Source organism: Chaetodon auriga, chromosome 11, assembly GCF_051107435.1.
Source record: "Chaetodon auriga isolate fChaAug3 chromosome 11, fChaAug3.hap1, whole genome shotgun sequence".
Taxonomy (NCBI): Eukaryota; Metazoa; Chordata; class Actinopteri; order Chaetodontiformes; family Chaetodontidae; genus Chaetodon; species Chaetodon auriga.
The window spans coordinates 15,924,118-15,944,478 of NC_135084.1; the positions used below are offsets into that span (position 1 = coordinate 15,924,118).

Consider the following 20,361-nt stretch of genomic DNA (forward strand, 5'->3'; position numbering starts at 1 on the left):
TAGTGCTGAGGGGTTTTCACCTCTTTATAAATCGAAATCATGACATTTTTGAGCATCAGACAATATTTTTTTTTGTCGTCTTTTATGCTCTGAATACTTTGTTGTAAACAGCCCAAGGATGTTGTGACCCGTATTGGACTATTGTGCAGTGCTGTCTCACACAGCACCCGTGGGAACAGTGGCTAAGAGCACAGGGCAGCAGAGCAGAGGGAAATGCACACAGAGCATTTCTGAAAAGGGCAAGCTCAGAAGAAAAGGGCTTTGGCTTGGGCAAAGGGCACACTGACCCGAACCATGTAGCTACAAGATCAGTGTATATGCAGTGTATGCTGCGTAGACGAGGTCGATACAGCCCTCAGGTCAGAGCTGCTCTGTCAGGAATCAGGAGGGACTATATCAGCAAGACCTGCAATAATGAGACATCCAGTCTCACAGGGGATGAATAATGCAGTCTGAAGGACACTCTCTACACATAAAACGGTTAATCTTCCAAGCCAGATTTTTGGTTTTACTTCTGTGCCTGCATGCACCTACATTTATAAAAGCCATTGTTTACGCTGGCACAGGATTCGCTTGCACTATAAAAATAGAATCCTGCCTACACATTGATGCCATCTGCTGCTAAGGTGTGGCACAGCACAATACAGGCTTAGTTCACTTTCAGTGTTCCAACACCATCAGCAGCTTTATAAGGATGTATAATACGATCTTTGCTGTCCTCACCAGGTAATGAGAGAGAAGGGCTCATCAGAGGTGTTAAACAAACTGTATGACACAGCTATGGACAAGCTGGAGGGCGTGAAGAAGGAGTATGATGCCCTGAGCAAGCGCTACAGCGAGAAGGTGGCGAACCACAATACAGACCTGAGCCGCCTGGAGCAAGCCGAGGAGGAGAACCGAAGGCTGCAGAAGCAGATGGATGCGTTGCTCAAACAGCGAGACTCAGCTATGCACTACCAGCAGCAGTACTCCACCTCGATGAGGAGGTGAAAGCGTCGATCACCTGCACAAATACAGACAACAAAATACATTAGATGAAATTTGAGCACTGTTATATTCAAGGAGAAATACCTTAATATTGAAACTCTTGCATAGGAGGTGTTGATCGAGCACCTGTACACACACAAGCTGTGGCCAACACAACATCATTTTATTTGTGCATCCCATAAAACTGTTCACTGAAACGCTCCCCATCTTCCTCTGCCCTCCCAGGATTGATTCGGTGCAGCAGGAGCTGAACAAGTCCTCAGCTCAGAACAAGGAGCTGCAGAGAGAGATGGAGCGCCTGCAGTCAGAGGTGACGCGCTACAAGAACCTGCAGCTGAAGGCCGCCAAGGACTGCGAGAAGTACAAGGAGGAGAGGGACTCAGTGTTCAACGAGTACCGCCTCATCATGAGCGAGCGGGACCAGGTGATCAAGGAGCTGGACAAGCTGCAGACGGAGCTGGAGGCGGCCGAGGCCCGACTGAAGAACACCTCTTCAGAGAGGGTGGTGGCCAGCGAAGAGTTGGAGGCACTCAGACAGGTATCAGGTTTAAGAATGCATCAGACACTTAATATCAAAAATCTCACGACAACTGCTCTTAGAAATTTAGACAAATAATATCAAACATTTTAAGTTCATGAATGATATAATGCAGCGGATCTGATCTATGCACTATAGTCGTATGTTGACTGAAAGGTTTAAAGGAAAAGTTTGACATTTAGGAACATGTACTGACTGGCTTTCTTGCCAAGAGTTAGATGAGAAGATCAACACCACTCTCCTGTCTCTATGGGAAATATGTAGCTGGAGCCAACAGCTTAGCTTAGCTTAGCAAACGGCTATCCTGGCTCTGCACAAAGGTAACAAAATCCACCTCCCAGCACATATAAACGAACACATTATATCTTGTTTGTTGTGGTCGTGTGCTGGACTATTTCTTCTCCAAGCCAAGTTGCTAGGCTCCAGGACATTACTGGTCCTGGCCGAGAAATAGTCCGACACACAATAGCCCATAAAATGGCAAATTCAGTTTATGTTTGGATAAAATAATCAAGATATGATGTGTTAATTACTGAGCATTAGAGGTGTTTTTTTTTTTTGCTTTTGCCTTTGGACAGAGCTCGGCTCTCCTGTCCCCCTCGGTTTCCTGTCTTTATGCTGAGATAAGTTAACCTGCCGCTGGCTCTGATTTCACATTTATCCATAGAGGCATGAGAGTGGTATTGATCTTCTCATCTACCTCTCGGCAAGAAAGCAAGTAATTATTTACCAAATGTTGAGCTTTTTATTTGGAATGAAACTGTTTTTATCATCTCATCAGTCACAGCATCTCCAAGAGACTTCCTGTCTGACAGTCACCGAGCAACTTTTCCTCTGTTGAATTTAATATCAGCCTCCTGGGTTTTTAAGCGTCTGTTCATGACTGGGTTGAGTCAGTGGATCAGGACGCTGTACGAAAATAGTTCATCTCCACCACATCCTTTTTTTGAAGAACATTTCTGAACACTCTGGTTGACAGACAAAAGAGATTCATAACTGGCGTTGGATCACTCTGCATCGGCCCTCAAATCATTTATTCACATCGCATTAATGACTCACAGTGTTGAGATGCCCTCATTCCATTGTGCCCCCTTTGTTCTGTGACAGGAGTTGAACTCGTCACTGGTGGACCGCGACAGGGCCATCTGCGAGAGGAACGAGCTGCTGGAGAAGTACTGCCATGAGGTGAAGGACAAGGCCGAGGCTCAGAAGGAGCTGAGCCAGGCTTGCAAGGACATCGAGATGGTCCGGGAGGAGAGGGACGTGGCCCGCAAGGAGAGGACGGAGGCCATCATTCAAAGGGATCAGCTGCTCCGGGAGTACTATCAGGCCAGACAGGTAACAAAGGCACCGCGCCTTACATTTGACAGTATAAAGTCAAAGGTTAGACACATGATAAAGAGCTTAGTGCATCCACGGAGCTGTCAGTTGGTGGATTACAGTATGTCGGTGGCCTGACCCTTAAGAGGATTTCGGCTACACCTCTGTGTGCCCACTAGATGGCCCTGGACTCGAACTTGAATGTTGTCGCAAATGCAAAGAATAATGAATAATCTTATTTGTGAATGCGCAATGTTCCTAGAAACAAGACTCGGCCACCCTGGACATGGAACGAGCCAATAAGGAGATTGAGATGCTGAGAAAACAGTATGAGGCCATGTCCCAGGAGCTGAAGGAGGCCACACAGGAGGCTGAGGTGGCCAAATGTCGACGGGACTGGGCCTTTCAAGAGAGGGACAAAATCGTGGCGGAGAGGGAGAGCATAAGGTCAGTCTGTGTGTGGGTTTGAGGGGACTCACACGAGGTCCATACCTGCTCGTCCCAATATGCTTCTCACATCGCCTTTCCGCCTCTCTCCTCGGCTTCCCCAGGACTCTGTGTGATAACCTGCGGCGAGAGCGGGACCGGGCAGTCAGCGATCTGGCCGATGCCCTGCGTAATCTGGACGATATGAGGAAACAGAAGAACGATGCCCTGCGAGAGCTCAAAGAACTAAAGTGAGTCGTCGCAGTGGCTGTAAAGCCTCAGTCATGATGAAAATTACTGGAAAGATTCGTACAATCCAAGGAAAATCCTCCCGCTTTTGAGCGAGCACAGAGCAACATTGGCTCTATTCAGCCAACTTCGTGTGTCGCGCTGTCTTTGTCTCTGTAAGCTGTTGTACTCAGTGTGTGGCAGGGCGTAAGCTGTGATATTCTGCCTTTGGAGACATCATGGTGCTCAGTTGTTCGCCTGGCGCCATTTCCTCGTGGCCAGATTAAAAGTGTAATCCCGAAAAAGCAACAGTGTTTTGGACGCACGTGCAGCTTTTGGTTTCTCACTGTCTCAGCCTCCCTGCACATGGATGTGTTCATATTGCATGTAAAGGCTCCCTCTGCTGGCTAAAGTGTATATGACAGCGACGTTAGAGTCAGGGCATTGTATGGAGTCTGCAGTGTGCTGTGACTTTGAGACTTTCATCCTTTGTATAGAACAATGTAAGATTGGGGTTTTAATGTCACAGTTGCCCTGAAGGCATGCTTCAGTAGGACACCATATATCTTACTGACAGTGGGGCATTGTGTGCATTCTACTTTTAGTTTTCATATGAGTATATATAAATTGGATTCCCTAAAGTTGTGTTGAAGTTGTGAGAAAGGACCTGAGAAATATTTTGAAAGGATACAAGAAGTTTGAGTCTAATTTGACCTAAAAGACGGTCAAAGCATGGATACTTTTTTCATTTCTGCGTGCTGTTTTATCCCTGTATGATGCAAATCGCCCCTTAATTCAGGCTGGATTCTGCATCCACAGTGATGCACACTGTAATTTCCAGTGTACAGACCGGCTGTGTGCGATTCTTTCTTCCTGTTGTCTCTGCCCATCCATCCTCAAGTGACTGACCTTTGACTCTGTGTGCGACGTCTCCCTTTGTTAAGGGAGAAGATGGAGAGCCAGCTGGAGAAAGAGGCCCGGTTCTGTCAGCTAATGGCCCACAGCTCTCACGACTCAGCCATCGACACAGACTCCCTGGAGTGGGAGACAGAGGTGGTGGAGTTTGAGAAAGACAGGGTAAGAACAGTGCTCAGCTCTTATTACTGAGAGTGATTTGGTGACATGCCAGTCTCCTGAGAGCCAGCAGTGCTCTAAAGACTGCCAAAACTTGATGATATTGGAATAAGACTGTCAAAATGAATGGGTTTACTGACATTTATATCATTGCCTCTTACAGGATGACATGGATTTGAAGGCACTTGGGTTTGATATCGCTGAGGGGGTAAATGATCCGTATTTACCAGGAGACTGTGGAATATTTGTTACAAGGGTGGACAAAGGAAGTATAGCAGATGGGAGGTTAAGGTATGAGCGGCCTCAAGACGCTTTTTCTGAACAAACGTTTTATCAACGTGTGTCATCAGCCATCATCTTTGTGTTTCCAGAGTGAATGATTGGTTGTTGAAGATTAATGACATCGACCTGACCAATAAGGACAGGAAGCAGGTGGTGAAGGCCGTCCTTAACGGTGGAGGATTGATCAACATGGTGGTCCGAAGAAGGAAGTCTCTGGGAGGAAGGCTCGTCACTCCTGTTCACATCAACCTCGTTGGACACAAAGGTATACCAGAGCGCTAAATTACTTAGCTTCCTTACAAACTTGTTATTAGCTACAGCATTATTCAGTATTTTCTTGTTTTTCCCCTCGGTGTCTCAGACAGTGGGATCGGTCTGGAGAGCGGAGTCTTTGTCACTGCCATCGTCCAGGGCAGTCCAGCCGCCAGGGAAGGTTCTCTCACAGTTGGAGACAGACTGATCGCTGTGAGTCTCTGTTAGCTTCCATGAAATCCTCTTTTATTTATTTATTTTTTTCTAGACTCCCTTCCTGCACATCCTCCACAGTACAGCTCACATGGGTTCCTTTGGCTTTTTAATCCAGGCCTTGTTCCACTCCAGTATCCACACTCCAAACCCCAGATAAGGTGGGATTTGGTTGAGTGTGTGAAGTAGAAATAGGAAAGTCTCTCCTGCTTTGATTAAATCCTCCAAAAAACTTGCAGCTCTAGGTGGAGCTGTCTTCGCACACACCGCTGCAATGTACTCCCACTTGAGGGAGTGGAAGAGAAAAGGCAAATGTCAGAAATGGAACTGTGCGTCTCCATTTTACCTTTTGAAAAAGTGACCTTGTGTCTTCTGCTGATCTGCCAGTAGCCGTGGAAACCTTAACTCCCCCGTCAGTTTAAAATGAAGCATGAAACCTGTGCATTACCTTTTTAAATCCCAGAGCACTTAGAGCCCTCTGCTCACCATTTAACAGCATAGCAGTCTCCTCCATGTAGCCAGGGAACTGATATGCCAGATGATAGCTCAGCTGCAACCACAATTAGCAACGGTTAAGTACAGATGATGTGTTAAGAGATCTTAATCGTGGGAGAGTATCGTATTTTATCATGCCCTTGTGGACGTTAATCACGTTGGTGTATCAGGTTGTATGTCACTTATTAAATGCTTAATTCTGTTTGCAAAAAAAAAAGAGTCCAGAGTGCCGAATCTGCAATGAAATATGCATGGGATGCAATTGAATGTCGCTAGCTGAACTCCGTGGCTCAGAGGTGAGTTCAGAGATGCTCGATAAAACGTATCAGACTTGTTCTAGGTTAAAGCACGAAGTTTCCTTTCCTCAAGTCATTTTATGATAAACCTCAGCCATAATATATTAGTGGAGCCCATTGTGATGGAAATGTGCGGATTGCAGCGTGAGGGTTCTTGGGGCTGAAATGTGCTGGCCTAGATTTCTTGTGGTTTCCACACCGCAGCAGAGTGAGCCACATCTCAGGCCTCGGGCACTCTCATTTCGGTTGATATGTCACTTATATGTATGTTTGTAGATGGACATCTATTTTAATAAAACTGCCATCCGAGACGTACACACACGCCTCAGAGGAGTATCCAAAAGACGAACTTGCGTTGCTTTAGTGCTGAAGGACCTGTCCTTATTTCCAATGTCTTTCTCTACTCCCCAGATAAATGGCATCGCTCTGGATAACAAATCTGTGACAGAGTGTGAGGCTCTGTTGAGGAGCTGCAGGGACTCTCTCAGCCTCTCTCTCATGAAGGTGGGCCACACTCATCTCCCATCCTGATCTCTTTTATTACTTCACCTATGCCAGAAATCTTCATGAGCTTTCTCTCTACTTTTACATGCCCTACATAGCAGTTTTAACTTCAGCCCTGTGGTTTGTGAGAACTATTTAACGTTTTGTGTGGCTGATTCCTTCGTCTGCCGTCTCCCCACAGTTCTTCCCTCACAGCACATCAGGCCAGAACATCTTTGAGAGCCTGCGCGAGTCATCGGAGAAGTCCAACGGGCGCATTCACCTGTCCGAGATTCACTCGCGGAACAGCCGCAACCTCAAACACAACAGCTCGACGCAGACTGACATCTTCTGCCCCGACGTTGGAAGCACCAGCACAAGTAGCATCTCTGGGGAGAGGAGGAAGGTCAGAGGTGAATCTGATGAGGTGTACGGCGACATCAGCAAGCCGTTTTCCACAGGTTCCCTCCACGCCACAAGCCTGCGGCCGGCCTCTGACTTGGGCACCGGCCGCTATGGGCCCAGTGCTTTCCAAGAGTGCTGTCCCTACACAAAGGGGCCTTCCTCCTTGCCCTTTGACCCTGTCTCTGCCTCAGACTGCATCACAATGGAGACAACCCTGGAGAAGAAGCACAGTGGGGGCACGTGGCCCAAGATGATGGTGGGAGGTATGTCTGTTGCGCCGGATAACACCAGTCCGGTCACAGCGGCAGCCCAGCTCTCCATCTACAAATCGCCCAAGCAGAGGAAATCCATCTTCGACCCAGACACTTTCAAACGCCCGGAAACGCCCTCCTCTAAGATGGAGTACATGGCGGCCAATCAGATTGCAGCAGTAGCCGCCGCTTCCGCTTCCGCTTCCCACTCCCCACAGCCTTCAAAGGCCGAGTCCCTCTCCTCCTCATCCACCCCGACCCCTACCCCTCCAACCCCACCCACTCGCAGTGATTCCTTTAAGTTCAAACACAAACATCAAAGCAGCTCCGCGTCCGACTGCACGATCACCTCAGACGGCAAGGGAGAGGCGGCCATCTCCATGGCAGCAGGGGAGAGCAGGGAGAGGAGCGAGCGAGAGAGGGACAGGAACGGAAACCACTATTTCCTGGACGGCAAGGTCCTGACCTCGAGGAAGTCGTGTGACGAGGACATCGGCCGAACCAGAGGGGAGGAGCCGGAGGTGAAGAGGCCGCGTCCTAAATCTGCCCCCGCCCTTCGACGTAGGATGACGCCGCAGACCATCACGCTCCCCACTTTCCAAGTGAGTTCATTTAAGGCACCCAAAATGGATCTATAGCCTGTGTGGTGCTGTTCCTTCTCTGAAGTGTTCCCTTCCTCCCTGCACCAGTTCAAGGCAGCTTCATTAGAGGCTTCTTTAATAAAGAGATGAGAACGCGATGCATTTGAGTTTGAATTCAAAACGGGACCAACGTTTTAAATCATCCCAGTGGGCCAAAGCATCCATTTTGTAATAGAATTTACAGCCCTGTCAGAGTTATGCCTCTGGGACTTGCCTCTTAGCCAGCGTGTCGGAGTGATTGATGCTTCTGCACTGGTACAGCCACCCAACTCAGGAGCTGAGTCAGTGCCTGGGGCTCAGACAACCATGCCTGGCTACCTCCTCAGGCCCCTGAAGCACACGGGAGGGGGGCAGGGAGGGGGATAAATGTTCATTTTACTGTTGTGGGATGTTCGTTCTGTCATTTTTCTCATGTGGTACTTGTCTCCAGCAAAGGGTAGAGGATTTCTCCCAAGACCTAATGGTGTTTCGTTCCCCTGCGGGGGAAAATGGTAACCGTTTCCGTTATTCATTACAGAGCTACTCTAACGACGAGCACTCACCGGAGCCCAGAGACATGCTGCGCTCCTCCCCGAGCCGCTCCCATAGGCACAGCGTCGGCTTCGTGCCCACAGTGTACAATGGCACCCTACCTCCAAGTGAGTTTCTCAGATGTTTGCATAAACACACGTACTTGCACAATAATCATAGACTCTCCCCTCCCTAACACGGTCTGTGCCCTGTCAGATTCAGCCCACCGGGGTCTGGCTCCTTGCCCTGCTGTGACGGCCGTCATGAGGAATCCAGTGTACACCGTGCGCAGTCACCGCGTTCATACCAGCAACTGTCCATCCGTCGCCTCCCAGATATGTCACCAGCACACCCACACCAGGTTACCTCCTTCACACGCCGTGTCCTCGACCGGTTTATGCTTAAACGTTCCTTAATTGTCTCTGTTTCTGACGGGGGCCTATTATGATGTCTAATGTTTTTTAATTGGCCTGTTTCCCAAAGGCAAAATTGCATAATTAGATTTGGAATTTGGATGAAAATGATTTCCTACTGTTGCTTTGCCTCAGTATTGCGCAGTTGTGATTAAGCTGAGCCCATCAGTTTAATCAACTCTGCACTGTGAAATGTCTTGCATGTTCAAGCAGTTGTGTAAGCACTATATGCAGAATGTTTCCTAAGGTATGTATTTTTTGGCTTTGCAGCCCACAACACCAGGGTCGTCTGAGCCTGGACCTGAGCCAGCAGAAGCGCACGAGCGACTACTCCGAATCCTCGTCGTCACGCAGCAGCAGAGCCTCACACGGTACAAACTCACTGCCCTCCAGCGCACGGCTCGGTCAGTCTGGCACGCACGCACGCACACACACATAAAGGTCACCGCCTCCATGTCCCTTCCTCTTTTCGGATATTATGTCACAGCGTTCATTCATGTACCATCTCATCCCTCTGCCAGGTTCTTCCAATAATGTCCAGTACCGCACCGAGAGGATCAAAATCCCTTCCACTCCCCGCTACCCCCGCTCCATGCTGGGGTCAGACAGAGGTACTGCTCCTGCTCACCGCACAGATATTAAAACTCAAAAGCCCCTTGGATCAAACTGCGAAGCCGCAGCTATAGGTCTTGCCATAATTTTTAAGTTGTTTCCTAATCCCCAGGGCTGGTTGAACTTTGCCAGGCTCACTGTGTTGTAAGATCAAAGTTTTAAACTGAGGCTTTACAGGACAGGCAGAAGGAAAACAGGAGCCACCATAGATTTCATTCTCAGGTTTGGAAATCTCACTCAAATTAGCCAGTTTGAACCTTTCGCTCTCTTTAGTCTTTGGTGTCACACCAAATTGTGACACTTTAATCTCCTCTGCACATCGTATCAATGTGCATCCTGAGTGGTTTGTGTTCAGGCAGAAAATGAAATCGTCTGTCCAGGTGATTACACGAACCTCCTCCTCGAGAGGTTACAGCCTTATTTTTTTTTACATTAAGCGTCTTTCCAAGATTCTTTAATGAAACTCAGCTTCCCACCCAAAGCAACGAACTGCTGAGGATATTTGTGGATGTGGGGCAAGTGAGATGAGGTGTTTACTGCCCTAGATAAAAGTTCCGTGTATCACAGAAGGGTGTGAATGTGTGAGATGTAAGCGTCATCTTGAACTTCACGTGCCCTTATTCTGTCCCTCTCTGCTCCTCTTCCCCTTCATCCAGGCTCCCTCTCGCACTCTGAGTGTAGCAGTCCCAGTCTCATCACACCCCCACAGTCACCACTCAATCTGGAGACCTCCTCGTTTGCCAGCAGCCAATCGCAAGGCTCCATTTCCACTTTACCTCGGATCTCAGTCAGCCCCGTGCCGATAGGGGAGCGCAGGAAAGACAGGTAACGGGTCATCACAGCTAAACGTTTTAAAAGTCAAAAGTCTGAATATTAAGTGTTCGCGCTCAGCTGGATGACATGTCTGCACTATTGTGATGTTGCCGACTGTCACAGATTGCTTTCCTGTAATACCTGATCTCGTATTTCAAACGTTTACATTGAAATTGGAAGCCGCCTGTCACAGCTGACCTGCTCAGGGTATTGATCAGATGCGGTTGGTGTCTAGTTGATCAGACTGATGGGATACTGAGAAAACGACTCTGCAAAGGTGAATGATGGAGAGCGTGATTGTCAGGATCGCTTCAGAGGTGGGTACGATGTGGCCCACGTCTGCCCTCAGGGATTTTCCCATGCTCTCTCAAAAGGCATTGCCAGGCAACAGGTCTGTGACGGTCAGAGCTGCCGTTTGCTCGTGAAATTCAGATTGAAATCCTATTGAAAGTCTTTTTAATAATTTTACGGAAGCTCCTTGTTCCTGTTGTTCCTACATAAAGACACAGTGATCTGCCGGTATGTTGGAATTGTGCTCTCTCCTCCAGCGTTTCTGTCCCATTTTGTATCGCCGACACGTCTCAGTCTTGTACACTGTTGCTGTCTCTGTATGATATCTGTCCTCCATTCTCCTCTCTATCTTCCTCCTGCCTCCCTGCAACCTTTCGCTTCCAGATCTCTTTACCGTAACCGATCTTTTCTAAGGATTCCTCTGGCTGCAAGGCCGAGGTTCTCCTCTCTCAGGAGCCTCAGGTTCGTTCTCCCTCACGGTGCTGAAATCAAGGGAATGCCTCCCACCCTTCCCCCAAGTTCACGTCGTTCACATTTGTCAGTACAGTAGGGTAGATAACACGGAGGAGCAGAATAGTCTTGTGCAGTTTACATGCACTATACGGAATGCAAAAGGAGAATTTGTGATGATCTTCGCTCCCCACAAGAGCGTGGTTTGATTTTCAGACTGCTAGTTATTTGCATGCCACAGTATTAGTGCCTTTGGAAACCAAAAAAAAAAAAAAGATGTGATTAGCTACACTTGGTGAACTCCAGTGGTTCAGTGTTTATATGTCTGCACTTGTCTCCCTCCATGTCGGAAAACCCACTTGAATCTCAGATATTGCATGCAGCGTCAATGCCCTATGACATGACATGGCCAATATGCATGTGTGTATTTTGGCCTTAAGCCAAGTCACCCTTTAGTGTGCAGTATGTATGTTATGCAATGGTATTATTATTCAGCCTCCAGCTTCTGGGTCATGGTCTTGTTTGTACACTGCCACTCTGTTTACCCCCCCTCTCTGGCTGCTAATCCATTCCTCTTATCTGCCTTCATAGAATTGTATGCCATGTCCAAAGACAACTTGTTATGAAGACACACAAAGCTCATGCAAATCTCCTCCATGTGAAGGGATTTCACTTGCTTGTGCTTTTATGATGTTGCACACAGTGTCCCTGTACTCTAAACCTGCCCAGTTTCTTCTGTTAAGCCAGCCGTAAAGTGGCGCTCTGGAGAGATGATTGATTTACAGGCCTGGGGGGGGGGGGATCTAAGCTCAGGCTTTAACATGAAACACAACTTCGTCTTTCTATTGATAATGTTTGTAATTTGGACAAGACATGTCCAATGACAGAATTTTGTCTAACTGGATCAAAAGCCTGGGTAGCAAGAAACTCTCCAGAGCTGTAAATAAGTTGGTCAGTCCATCACCTCACCCTCTCAGCTTGCTCCTGCGTGGTATCCGGCAGCTGCCTCTCTGGGATGCTGTTCATTTATGCACATTCCTCCTTCCCACCAGGCCATACTTGGAGGAACCCCGCAATGTCATCGTGCACAAAGGTGCGGAGCCTCTGGGCATCTCCATCGTCAGCGGGGAGAACGGAGGGATCTTTGTCTCGAAAGTTACTGGAGGTAGCATCGCCCACCAGGCAGGACTGGAGTATGGAGACCAATTACTGGAGGTGTGAACAACCTACTGGATGTCGCGAAGGTTATCGCTTTAAGCGCCATGAATAAGACTGCATTTTCAGTGGAGTCATGAAGCAGAGCGACACAGGAGCAGTTTAATAAATACTGATGCTAGTAATACATGGTGGCTTCATTTTGCTGCTTCCCATAGGTTTATTCAGTGTGGTCACAGTTCCCAGCATATTAATACATTTTCCCATTTTATATTTAATCATATGAGGTTGTGGACCCTTTACGATGGCTAATGTCTGCCCCCACATCTGGCTAGTGGCCTGCTCTAGAACAATGTGTAGAACAAATTAATTTCTAAACATATCTTTTTTAAGTAAGACATCTTTTTTTGTCCCCCGTCTATCCCTGATCACACTTTTCTCCCTCTCTTAGTATAATGGCATCAACTTGCGGAACGCCACAGAGCAGCAGGCTCGTCTCATCATCGGCCAGCAGTGTGACACCATCACCATTATGGCCCAGTACAACCCACACATGTACCAGCTGGGCAACCACTCTCGCTCCAGGTAACATGATGTCTCTCGTAGAGTGTGGATGTTCCAGTGTGGGCTGGGGTTGCTTTCCCAGGTGTGCTGCTTGGCTGATTCCTGAATCAGTCCCACTTAGTGTTTTACTTTAAGAATGACATGGGTATTTATATTCTTTTACATGGCCAGTTGTTCTCTAAATGCATATGTTTCAGGAGGTGAGTTGAGCTTTTTTAAGCGCTGATGCCAGATGATACACTTCCATTGTGTTTTCACTTTTTTTCTTTTTAGCTGAATGAACATAAAGGAATCTCTGAAACAGCACTAAACTCTTTGCACTCACCCAGGCGCAAAGAATAAAGATGTAGTTAAATGTATAGCTGTTCATCTTTAATTATTCACAATATGCATGAGTCCAACTGATGCTAGAATTTAGATACAGATACTGAGAGTTAAAAAATTCAGCTTACATTGGCTGATATTTTTAATTGAAACAAATAAGATCGTTTGGCAATAATCCCCTGAATCTTAGTTAATTAATTATTGTGGCAAAAACACAGACACACAGACAGACTCCACACAGCTCTGATAAAGCACAGAACAGGGGAGCAAATGTGAAAACTTGCATAACTTGCGAGTTTAGCTATTTTTGGAAAAGGTATGAATGATAGAGCTGTCTGACATGCTGAGACGAAAACAGGAAGTCTTTCAAGTAATTTGTCTTCTGTGATGTGCACTAAACTCTGAGGTAATGTCATTTTATTGATGGATGCACATCTTTCCTATTTTTTTACTGGTGCAGCTCCCGCCTGGAGCCAGTCAGCACTCAGTCGACTCCCCAGGGGAGTGGAGCCGCCACCCCCGACAATCACTCCGCCATTGATACGCTCAGCGAACAGGATGAGGGCACGCTCACTCCCTCCTCCAAGCAGACCACACCCACAACCAGCCCCCGCAATTTCATCAGGTAAACCTCGACACCAACATTAACGAAAGGGAGATAAAGACCCCCACCATAACAGTACACTTCAGTAACTCTCTAATTGACCACTTGTCCTCTAGAATGCCGTCTGAGGGCAGCAGGAAGGCGGGTGAGCCGCGGCTTGTGACGGTACGCAGGCCTGGGGTGGAGGTGGGAGTCACGCTCTGCGGAGGGAACCTCCGAGGCGTCTACATAGAGAGCCTGGATGAGGACAGTCCTGCCAGGGGCCCCGATGGGCTGCTTCCTGGGGACCTCATTCTGGAGGTGTGGACTCACACACATAACCTGTTGCTTAATTTCACAAACATTCACAACACAAAGAAATGCTGTTTTTTGTTTGTCATATTCACAGTTCTTGAGTAAATGTCCAGTCAGATAACTGCAGAGATGGATCTTCTTAAGTGGGAGTTTTATTCGGTTTAACAAATGCAATAGCTGTTGATTTTTATATGATGGTAAAGGGTTGTACGTGTAATCAATATCACTTTTTTAATAAGCGATCTCAAAGCTAAACTCGTTATAAGACGTTGCAAAGCTCTGTGCGCTGTTGTCACGGCACACTCTGCCCGAGGGCGCTGGCATTTCTTTCCTGCCTGTCATTCCTCCTCATTGATCGTCTGCGTTCGCTCACACTCCACGTCGCTGATCCATCCAGAGCATCGCAAACTCATAATAGACAATTCCTGGCATGCTCCCACTTAGCCCTCCGACACAAAGGGCCTGCTATCTGAATTGCCACGCAGCTTTGTCATCAGGCTGCGCAGCGTCAGTCTGTCCTTCAATCTGCCATCCTGTTTGTTTTCTTCCCCACAAATATGGCACAAATCAATACTGCGACACTTTAATACAGCTGAAAGCTTGGAGGAAATGTAGCCGAGCAGAACCTTCATTTCTCTAGTTTGTCTTATTTTTCCATGATGTGAAGTTCACTCGCCGTCTGTATCCCCCCCCCCCCTTTGTCTTTCAGTACAACTCGGTGAATATGAAGAATAAGACGGCAGAAGAGGTGTACGTCGAGATGCTGAAGCCTGCGGAGACGGTCACGTTCAAGGTGCAGCACCGGCCAGATGACTTCAGCGCGATCAAAGACGTCCCAGGGGATGGCTTTTATATTAGGTACATGCATACACACACATGCACCCAGATCATATTGTTGGCCGTTAATGTGTTACAGCTCTGTAAAAGGACCACACTGATTTCCCCCAAGCAGCCTCGTCTCTGTCTACGCTGCTATATATAGAACCACCACTAGAGCGCCCCTCTGACAAGCCGAAATCATTCTCATCAAACCAATTATGTCCCAGATCCACTGTGTGACTGCGGCGATGCTAATCACACCACGAATTTAGGTTATCTAATCTCCCCGCTCGCTACACAGCGGACCCAACGCCGTGTCCGTTTTAGCGCTCGGTGTTTTCCAGGCCATTAGAGATACATTGTATATGGATGGAAAGTGAAGCTCTAAAATAGTCACGTTTTATTGTTGGGACTCTGTCGGGGCGTGTTGCCGCAGCTGCCGCAGTCACTTGTCATATAGGCAAGTGGGCTTGTGATGTCACCCGCAGTAAATACACTCAGCCTGGCTGGCTGTCACAGATAGGCTGCTCGGCGGTGACTTATGAGGCTCCAACAGGAGGCGAGCAAGACCTGTTCTGTCAATAGATTTCTCTATATTTCCATTCTTACCCACCTTCTATCTGCCTGATCCTTTATCTTGTTCCCTTCACACCTTTCTTGTCTGACACCTCACCTCCTCTCTCACTTTATCAACCTCATGCTCCCTCGACATGCCCGGCTCCTCATAACTCCCCATCTATCTTTGTCTCTCTCTCCCACCAGAGCACTTTACGATCGGGTGGGGGAGGCCGAGGGAGACCTCAGTTTTAAGAAAGATGACATCCTGTACGTGGATGAGTCTTTACCAAAGGGCAGCTTTGGGACCTGGATGGCCTGGCAGCTAGATGAGAACGCGCAGCAGATCCAGAGGGGGCAGATCCCCAGCAAGTACATGTGGGTGGAGAATGCACTGACACACACACACACACACACACACACATACATTTCTGAGCTAGTGGACAATTTGTAACAGCTGTGACAACAGTCTATGCCATACTGCTACAATGTAGCTGTCACATGTAATGTGAACTGTCCTTTTGCACTTAATGCAAGGTCCTGATGTCCTGTTATTGTCTGTCTCTGCAGACATGCATTAATGGCACTAAACAAAATGTCTTTTTTGTGTGTTTATCTAAAGGAAACACTATCTAGTAAATATGTGCTAATTTGCATAAATGTTCAGAACAGAAATCTGAACTAAAGTAAACACGTAATGTGTTTTTTAGATGTTTTCTTTCCGCTAGTCTGAAAGATGATATGCTATGTGTGTGTCTTATAGGATGGACCAAGAGTTTTACCGCAGACACAGCGTGACCGAAATGAAGGAAGACTCCAGTAAGACCCTCTCTGCAGCGGCCCGCAGATCCTTCTTCAGGAGGAAACAGAAACACAAGCGCAGCAGCTCCAAAGACAGCAAAGAGATGGTGGCTCTGGACGCCATCAGCACAGACTCCATCCCCTTCCTTGATGGTGAGAAGAAAGATTTCCATGTTTTGGATAGAAAAATGGTTCAAACATCCAAACGGTGTCATGAAAATGTCTGATGAAAAGCATAACTGGTTAATCTCTGTGCTCTTTGCGTCAGACTGTGTGAGCCTGGCATACCAGCGGGTCCAGAAGGTGGAGTGCACCTCTCCCAGGCCGGTACTCATCCTCGGGCCGCTCACAGACCCCGTCAAGGAGATGCTGGTCAAAGAGTCTCCTGGGAAGTTCTGCAGATGTGTACTGGGTGAGTTCACCTCATCCAGATGTTTGTCAGGGGAATAAATAGTCCAGCTGTGTTCTTAATAGTTTGATAATTGTGCTTTGTGGATTTCTTTACACCACACGTTCCTTCACGCTCACTCTTTCTGTCATTCCTGCAGAGGTGATGAAGGCATCCCAGCAAGCCATCGAGCGGGGCGTCAAAGACTGCCTCTTCATCGATTACAAGCGCAGGAGTGGCCATTTTGATGTGACCACTGTAGCTTCTATAAAGGAAATAACAGATAAGGTATTTAGTCAGCGCCCTCCTGTCTCATCAGAGTTCATCAGGGAAGATAAAGTGGCTTCAATTTGTCTTTTTATCTTAAGTATTTATTCAAGATAAGCTATCACTCTTGCAGCGCTTTAATCTTAAGCCCCTTTTACACATAGTTACCATCAGTGGGACACCCTTTCAGGCACCGCTAGTGATTTTCACTTTGTTCAAATGCCTTTACACACATGCCATGATAATACCAGAATACATGGACAAGGGACAGTCCAGCAGATGGTGATAATGCAACACACATAGTTTCCAACCACCATAAAATTTAACAGAAGAAGAATTAGATGGAGCAAGGTCAGGTGGCGGACGAGGCAGAAGAGGTCTCGTTACTTTCAGGAACATGGCAGTGAGGTACTGAATCTGTCTGATGGAGTGATGATTTTCTTCTCTTTTTGGATGCAGGGCTGTCACTGTTTGCTCGACATTGCCCCGCACGCCATCGAAAGGCTCCACAGCGTTCACATTTATCCAATTGTTGTCTTTGTCCGCTACAAAAACGCCAAGCAGATCAAGTAAGTAGCCCCTTTCCTTTCACAAATTAGGACACGCAAAGATCTAACTTCAGTCCTTTGAACCACATACACTGTCCTGGTACAGTGGCATGCATGGATGGATGGAGCAGGATAAGCCTTCACACTCTCCATCCCACTATGAACACTTTGGAGTGTCTGACCCCACCCTAAACTCTTGTATAATCCCAAACAGCTGGTGAAACAAGCCTGTTTTTTCCTTTCTTTTTCAGTTTAAGAGCTGTATCCCTTCTTCACTTAGTATGTGCTGCATGTTTATAAATGTTTGTCTGGATTAATCAGACATTGTTGTCACACTTTCGGAAAAGATCCCCCTCTCTGGCTGATTGAATGCCTGATTAGACCCAATCAAAATGTGAGAAAGATATAAGTGGTCACTGGTGTTGGTTTCAAACGCTGCGATCTGACTGACGGTCCTCGTTTGTGTCACAGGGAGCAGAAAGATCCGGTTTATCTGCGGGACAAAGTATCTCAGAAACATTCCAAGGAGCAATATGAGAGTGCACAGAAGATAGAGCAAGAGTACAGCAAATTCTTCACAGGTCCGTATGCGACGAAAGCGTCTAAAAAAACCCGAGCGTACAGATTTCCATTTCTTTGCACTGTGACACACGTTTTTCACGAGTCTCCCTCTCTTCGCAGGTATTGTCCAAGGCGGCACCCTCCCTTACATTTGCACTCAGATCATGACTATAGTTGATCAAGAACAAAGTAAAGTCCTGTGGACTCCGCTCGGCTGCCCCTAGAGGAGACCGGCTGCCACTGCAGCAAGCTGCGGCCTCCACCTCCGTTCCCCAAACACTAATTAACCCTTTCACACTCTACCAATAGGTACACTACAGTGAGCTAGTTATGTAAATTATTGATATTTTTTTATTTTGTCTTTTGCTATGATTTGTAATCAGAGCCTCCTTTTATTTCTGATGTACTCCGGAGCAGGTTAGTAGCACTGGATCTCCACGTTAAAGTTCAGTCTTCCCTAAGGGTCTCTGGTTGGTGTATTTGTAATGCTGCATTGTGAGCGTCCGTTTACAGTCAGAGAACGAGTCTGACTATTGGTGTTCAATATTTGTTTGAATGCGTGTCCCTCTCCCCGTGTACACAAACCTCAACACTAATGAAGTTCAGCCACCCGTGTACCAAATGACATTTGTGGTTTCCCTTCAATTATGCACCCATTTGACGACGACTGACAACTAATTGTGTGTGTTTTTTTTTTTGTTTTTTTTGGTGGGTGAGCGTGTGTGTGTGTGTGTGTGCTTGCGCATGTGTGAGAGAGAGAGCTTTGAGACTGTTGTTCACATTTGTAGTGACAATTTCAGTTGAGTTGGATCACGGTTGTTTGTTAGCACGACTACAAGGCTATAGAAATGGAATGCCAGGATCAGACATCACATTCCTCGTGGTGTTTCATCACTAAAGTGCAAAAAGCATCAAACCTCTTGAAGTATGTAGCTGTGGTCTTACTGAACCTGCTGGCCAGCGGCGGCAGCGGCCATGACGTCTCAAAACACATCGATGTTTGCTCTATGCATTGTGTTTCTATAGTAGCTGGGTGTGTGGACAGTTAATGGGCCTTTCGGAAGTGCCTTCGGAGAAGAAGCCTGATCTGAAACCAGCCCCTGGTCACTTAGCTGGAACGCTAAGAGGATTTTTGAAAGTTCGCAGACTAGATGATTTTTAGGGGCTGGTTTGAGACCAGTTTTGTGGAGAGCGCATGACAATGGCGAGGTTTTGAGGGTAGGCCGAAGAGGCGGCCAACGGGTTAACTCCTCAGAATGCACTCCAGGGCTAGACAGACCACTGTGTAACTATCATTCTATCTCTTTAACATATATTTAACAACAATATAGAGTATAACATATACAGTATGCAGATACATCTGAAAAAAAAAGAAGCAAATATATATAAATATATATTACATGTATTTTCACTAGGTCATATGCCTAGGAACGTCTGGCGATCAAGTCATGTCTTAGCAGGTATTAGCATGTTTTTTTTAAGAGTTTATTTTTGTCTTTCGTGGTTGGTTGTCAGTCACTTATCGATGTACTCATTAAAAGAAACACTATGAAGCAAAATTTGCAGGGTAATATCTTAAAGGATTTTCCTCTAATCTGTTTAAATGTTAGTGACTTTTCATTGTTATTTAATTGTTGTTTTTTTTATATATATATATATATACAGGAGGCAAAAAATATTGACAAAAATATTCTGCCCCTCCTCAAAAAACCATATCCTGTATCTTCTCGTGCCAAAATCCACTAAGGCAACTTTATCCTTTTATTTCTGTTTTGCACTTGTTTACCTGTTAACCTTAAACATGTAACTGTTCCTAGGTTTCCAGTAGACTATGAATAGGTACTATAATTTCTACTGTAACTAATTCATGTTTTTATCTCTCACATCAGTTCCTTACATTTCATTGATGGCCTTTAATTCTGAATTAGAACAAAAAGGATCACTTCTTATTTGAATTATTAAAAAGGGATCTATTCTTGCACAGTTTTTCAAAGGAAAATTGGTCCACAAGTTTGACTATTGGGCTAAAAGAGTAAGCAGAAGCAAACTGTAACGTTACTATTTTTATGAGTAGATAGCATATGTTAGAGAGGACGAGCGCGGGATACAACGTGACACGGTTGTATTTATAGAAAGGGTGTAGATGCCAGGTACTGATTGAACTTTTCTTTTATTAAAAAGAATGTGATTTGTATGTTGAGACATTAACATGAGAATAAAACTCATTTTCTGTATCACAACATGGACTCAGTCTGACTTCATGCTGTCTCCTCTTTTTATTTAGGTTCTGCTTTAAATGACAGAATTTTCTTTTAAGGTCTCGCTGAAATGTGACGCTGTCCTTCAGAGATGCATGAGGTTGAAAGTGAATCCATTTTGCTGAAAGCAGCAGCAAATGGGACCGTAGCAGATGAAATGGCCATCAGTTTCTGAGTTGAGATAAGGCGGTGTGACAATATCTGCCAGGATCTCCGAGCGAGCGATAAAGACGTGGCCTTGCT

The 20,361-nt window shown here is 46.5% G+C and overlaps 1 protein-coding gene across 4 annotated transcripts in view; it reads left to right on the forward strand.

Annotated features, from left to right (window-relative positions):
• The window catches only part of dlg5a (discs, large homolog 5a (Drosophila)), a 34,954-nt gene extending 14,854 nt beyond the window's left edge, over positions 1–20,100 (forward strand). For 2 of the 4 annotated variants that reach the window (XM_076743847.1, XM_076743848.1), the window contains exons 6-34: positions 727–986; positions 1,213–1,525; positions 2,633–2,863; positions 3,108–3,292; positions 3,397–3,522; positions 4,444–4,576; positions 4,737–4,864; positions 4,945–5,120; positions 5,217–5,320; positions 6,523–6,615; positions 6,797–7,852; positions 8,409–8,529; positions 8,618–8,762; positions 9,085–9,218; positions 9,336–9,425; positions 10,083–10,251; positions 10,915–10,992; positions 12,033–12,195; positions 12,587–12,720; positions 13,484–13,648; positions 13,744–13,927; positions 14,631–14,779; positions 15,503–15,673; positions 16,059–16,249; positions 16,365–16,508; positions 16,645–16,772; positions 17,211–17,320; positions 17,771–17,880; positions 17,981–20,100. In XM_076743847.1, coding sequence (XP_076599962.1) covers positions 727–986; positions 1,213–1,525; positions 2,633–2,863; positions 3,108–3,292; positions 3,397–3,522; positions 4,444–4,576; positions 4,737–4,864; positions 4,945–5,120; positions 5,217–5,320; positions 6,523–6,615; positions 6,797–7,852; positions 8,409–8,529; positions 8,618–8,762; positions 9,085–9,218; positions 9,336–9,425; positions 10,083–10,251; positions 10,915–10,992; positions 12,033–12,195; positions 12,587–12,720; positions 13,484–13,648; positions 13,744–13,927; positions 14,631–14,779; positions 15,503–15,673; positions 16,059–16,249; positions 16,365–16,508; positions 16,645–16,772; positions 17,211–17,320; positions 17,771–17,880; positions 17,981–18,084 — 5,295 coding nt within the window. In that variant the 3' untranslated portion in view covers positions 18,085–20,100. The remainder of the gene's footprint in view (positions 1–726; positions 987–1,212; positions 1,526–2,632; positions 2,864–3,107; positions 3,293–3,396; positions 3,523–4,443; positions 4,577–4,736; positions 4,865–4,944; positions 5,121–5,216; positions 5,321–6,522; positions 6,616–6,796; positions 7,853–8,408; positions 8,530–8,617; positions 8,763–9,084; positions 9,219–9,335; positions 9,426–10,082; positions 10,252–10,914; positions 10,993–12,032; positions 12,196–12,586; positions 12,721–13,483; positions 13,649–13,743; positions 13,928–14,630; positions 14,780–15,502; positions 15,674–16,058; positions 16,250–16,364; positions 16,509–16,644; positions 16,773–17,210; positions 17,321–17,770; positions 17,881–17,980) is intronic. The other 2 variants (XM_076743849.1, XM_076743851.1) reach the window with 2 other exon arrangements.
• Positions 20,101–20,361: the final 261 nt, after the last annotated feature.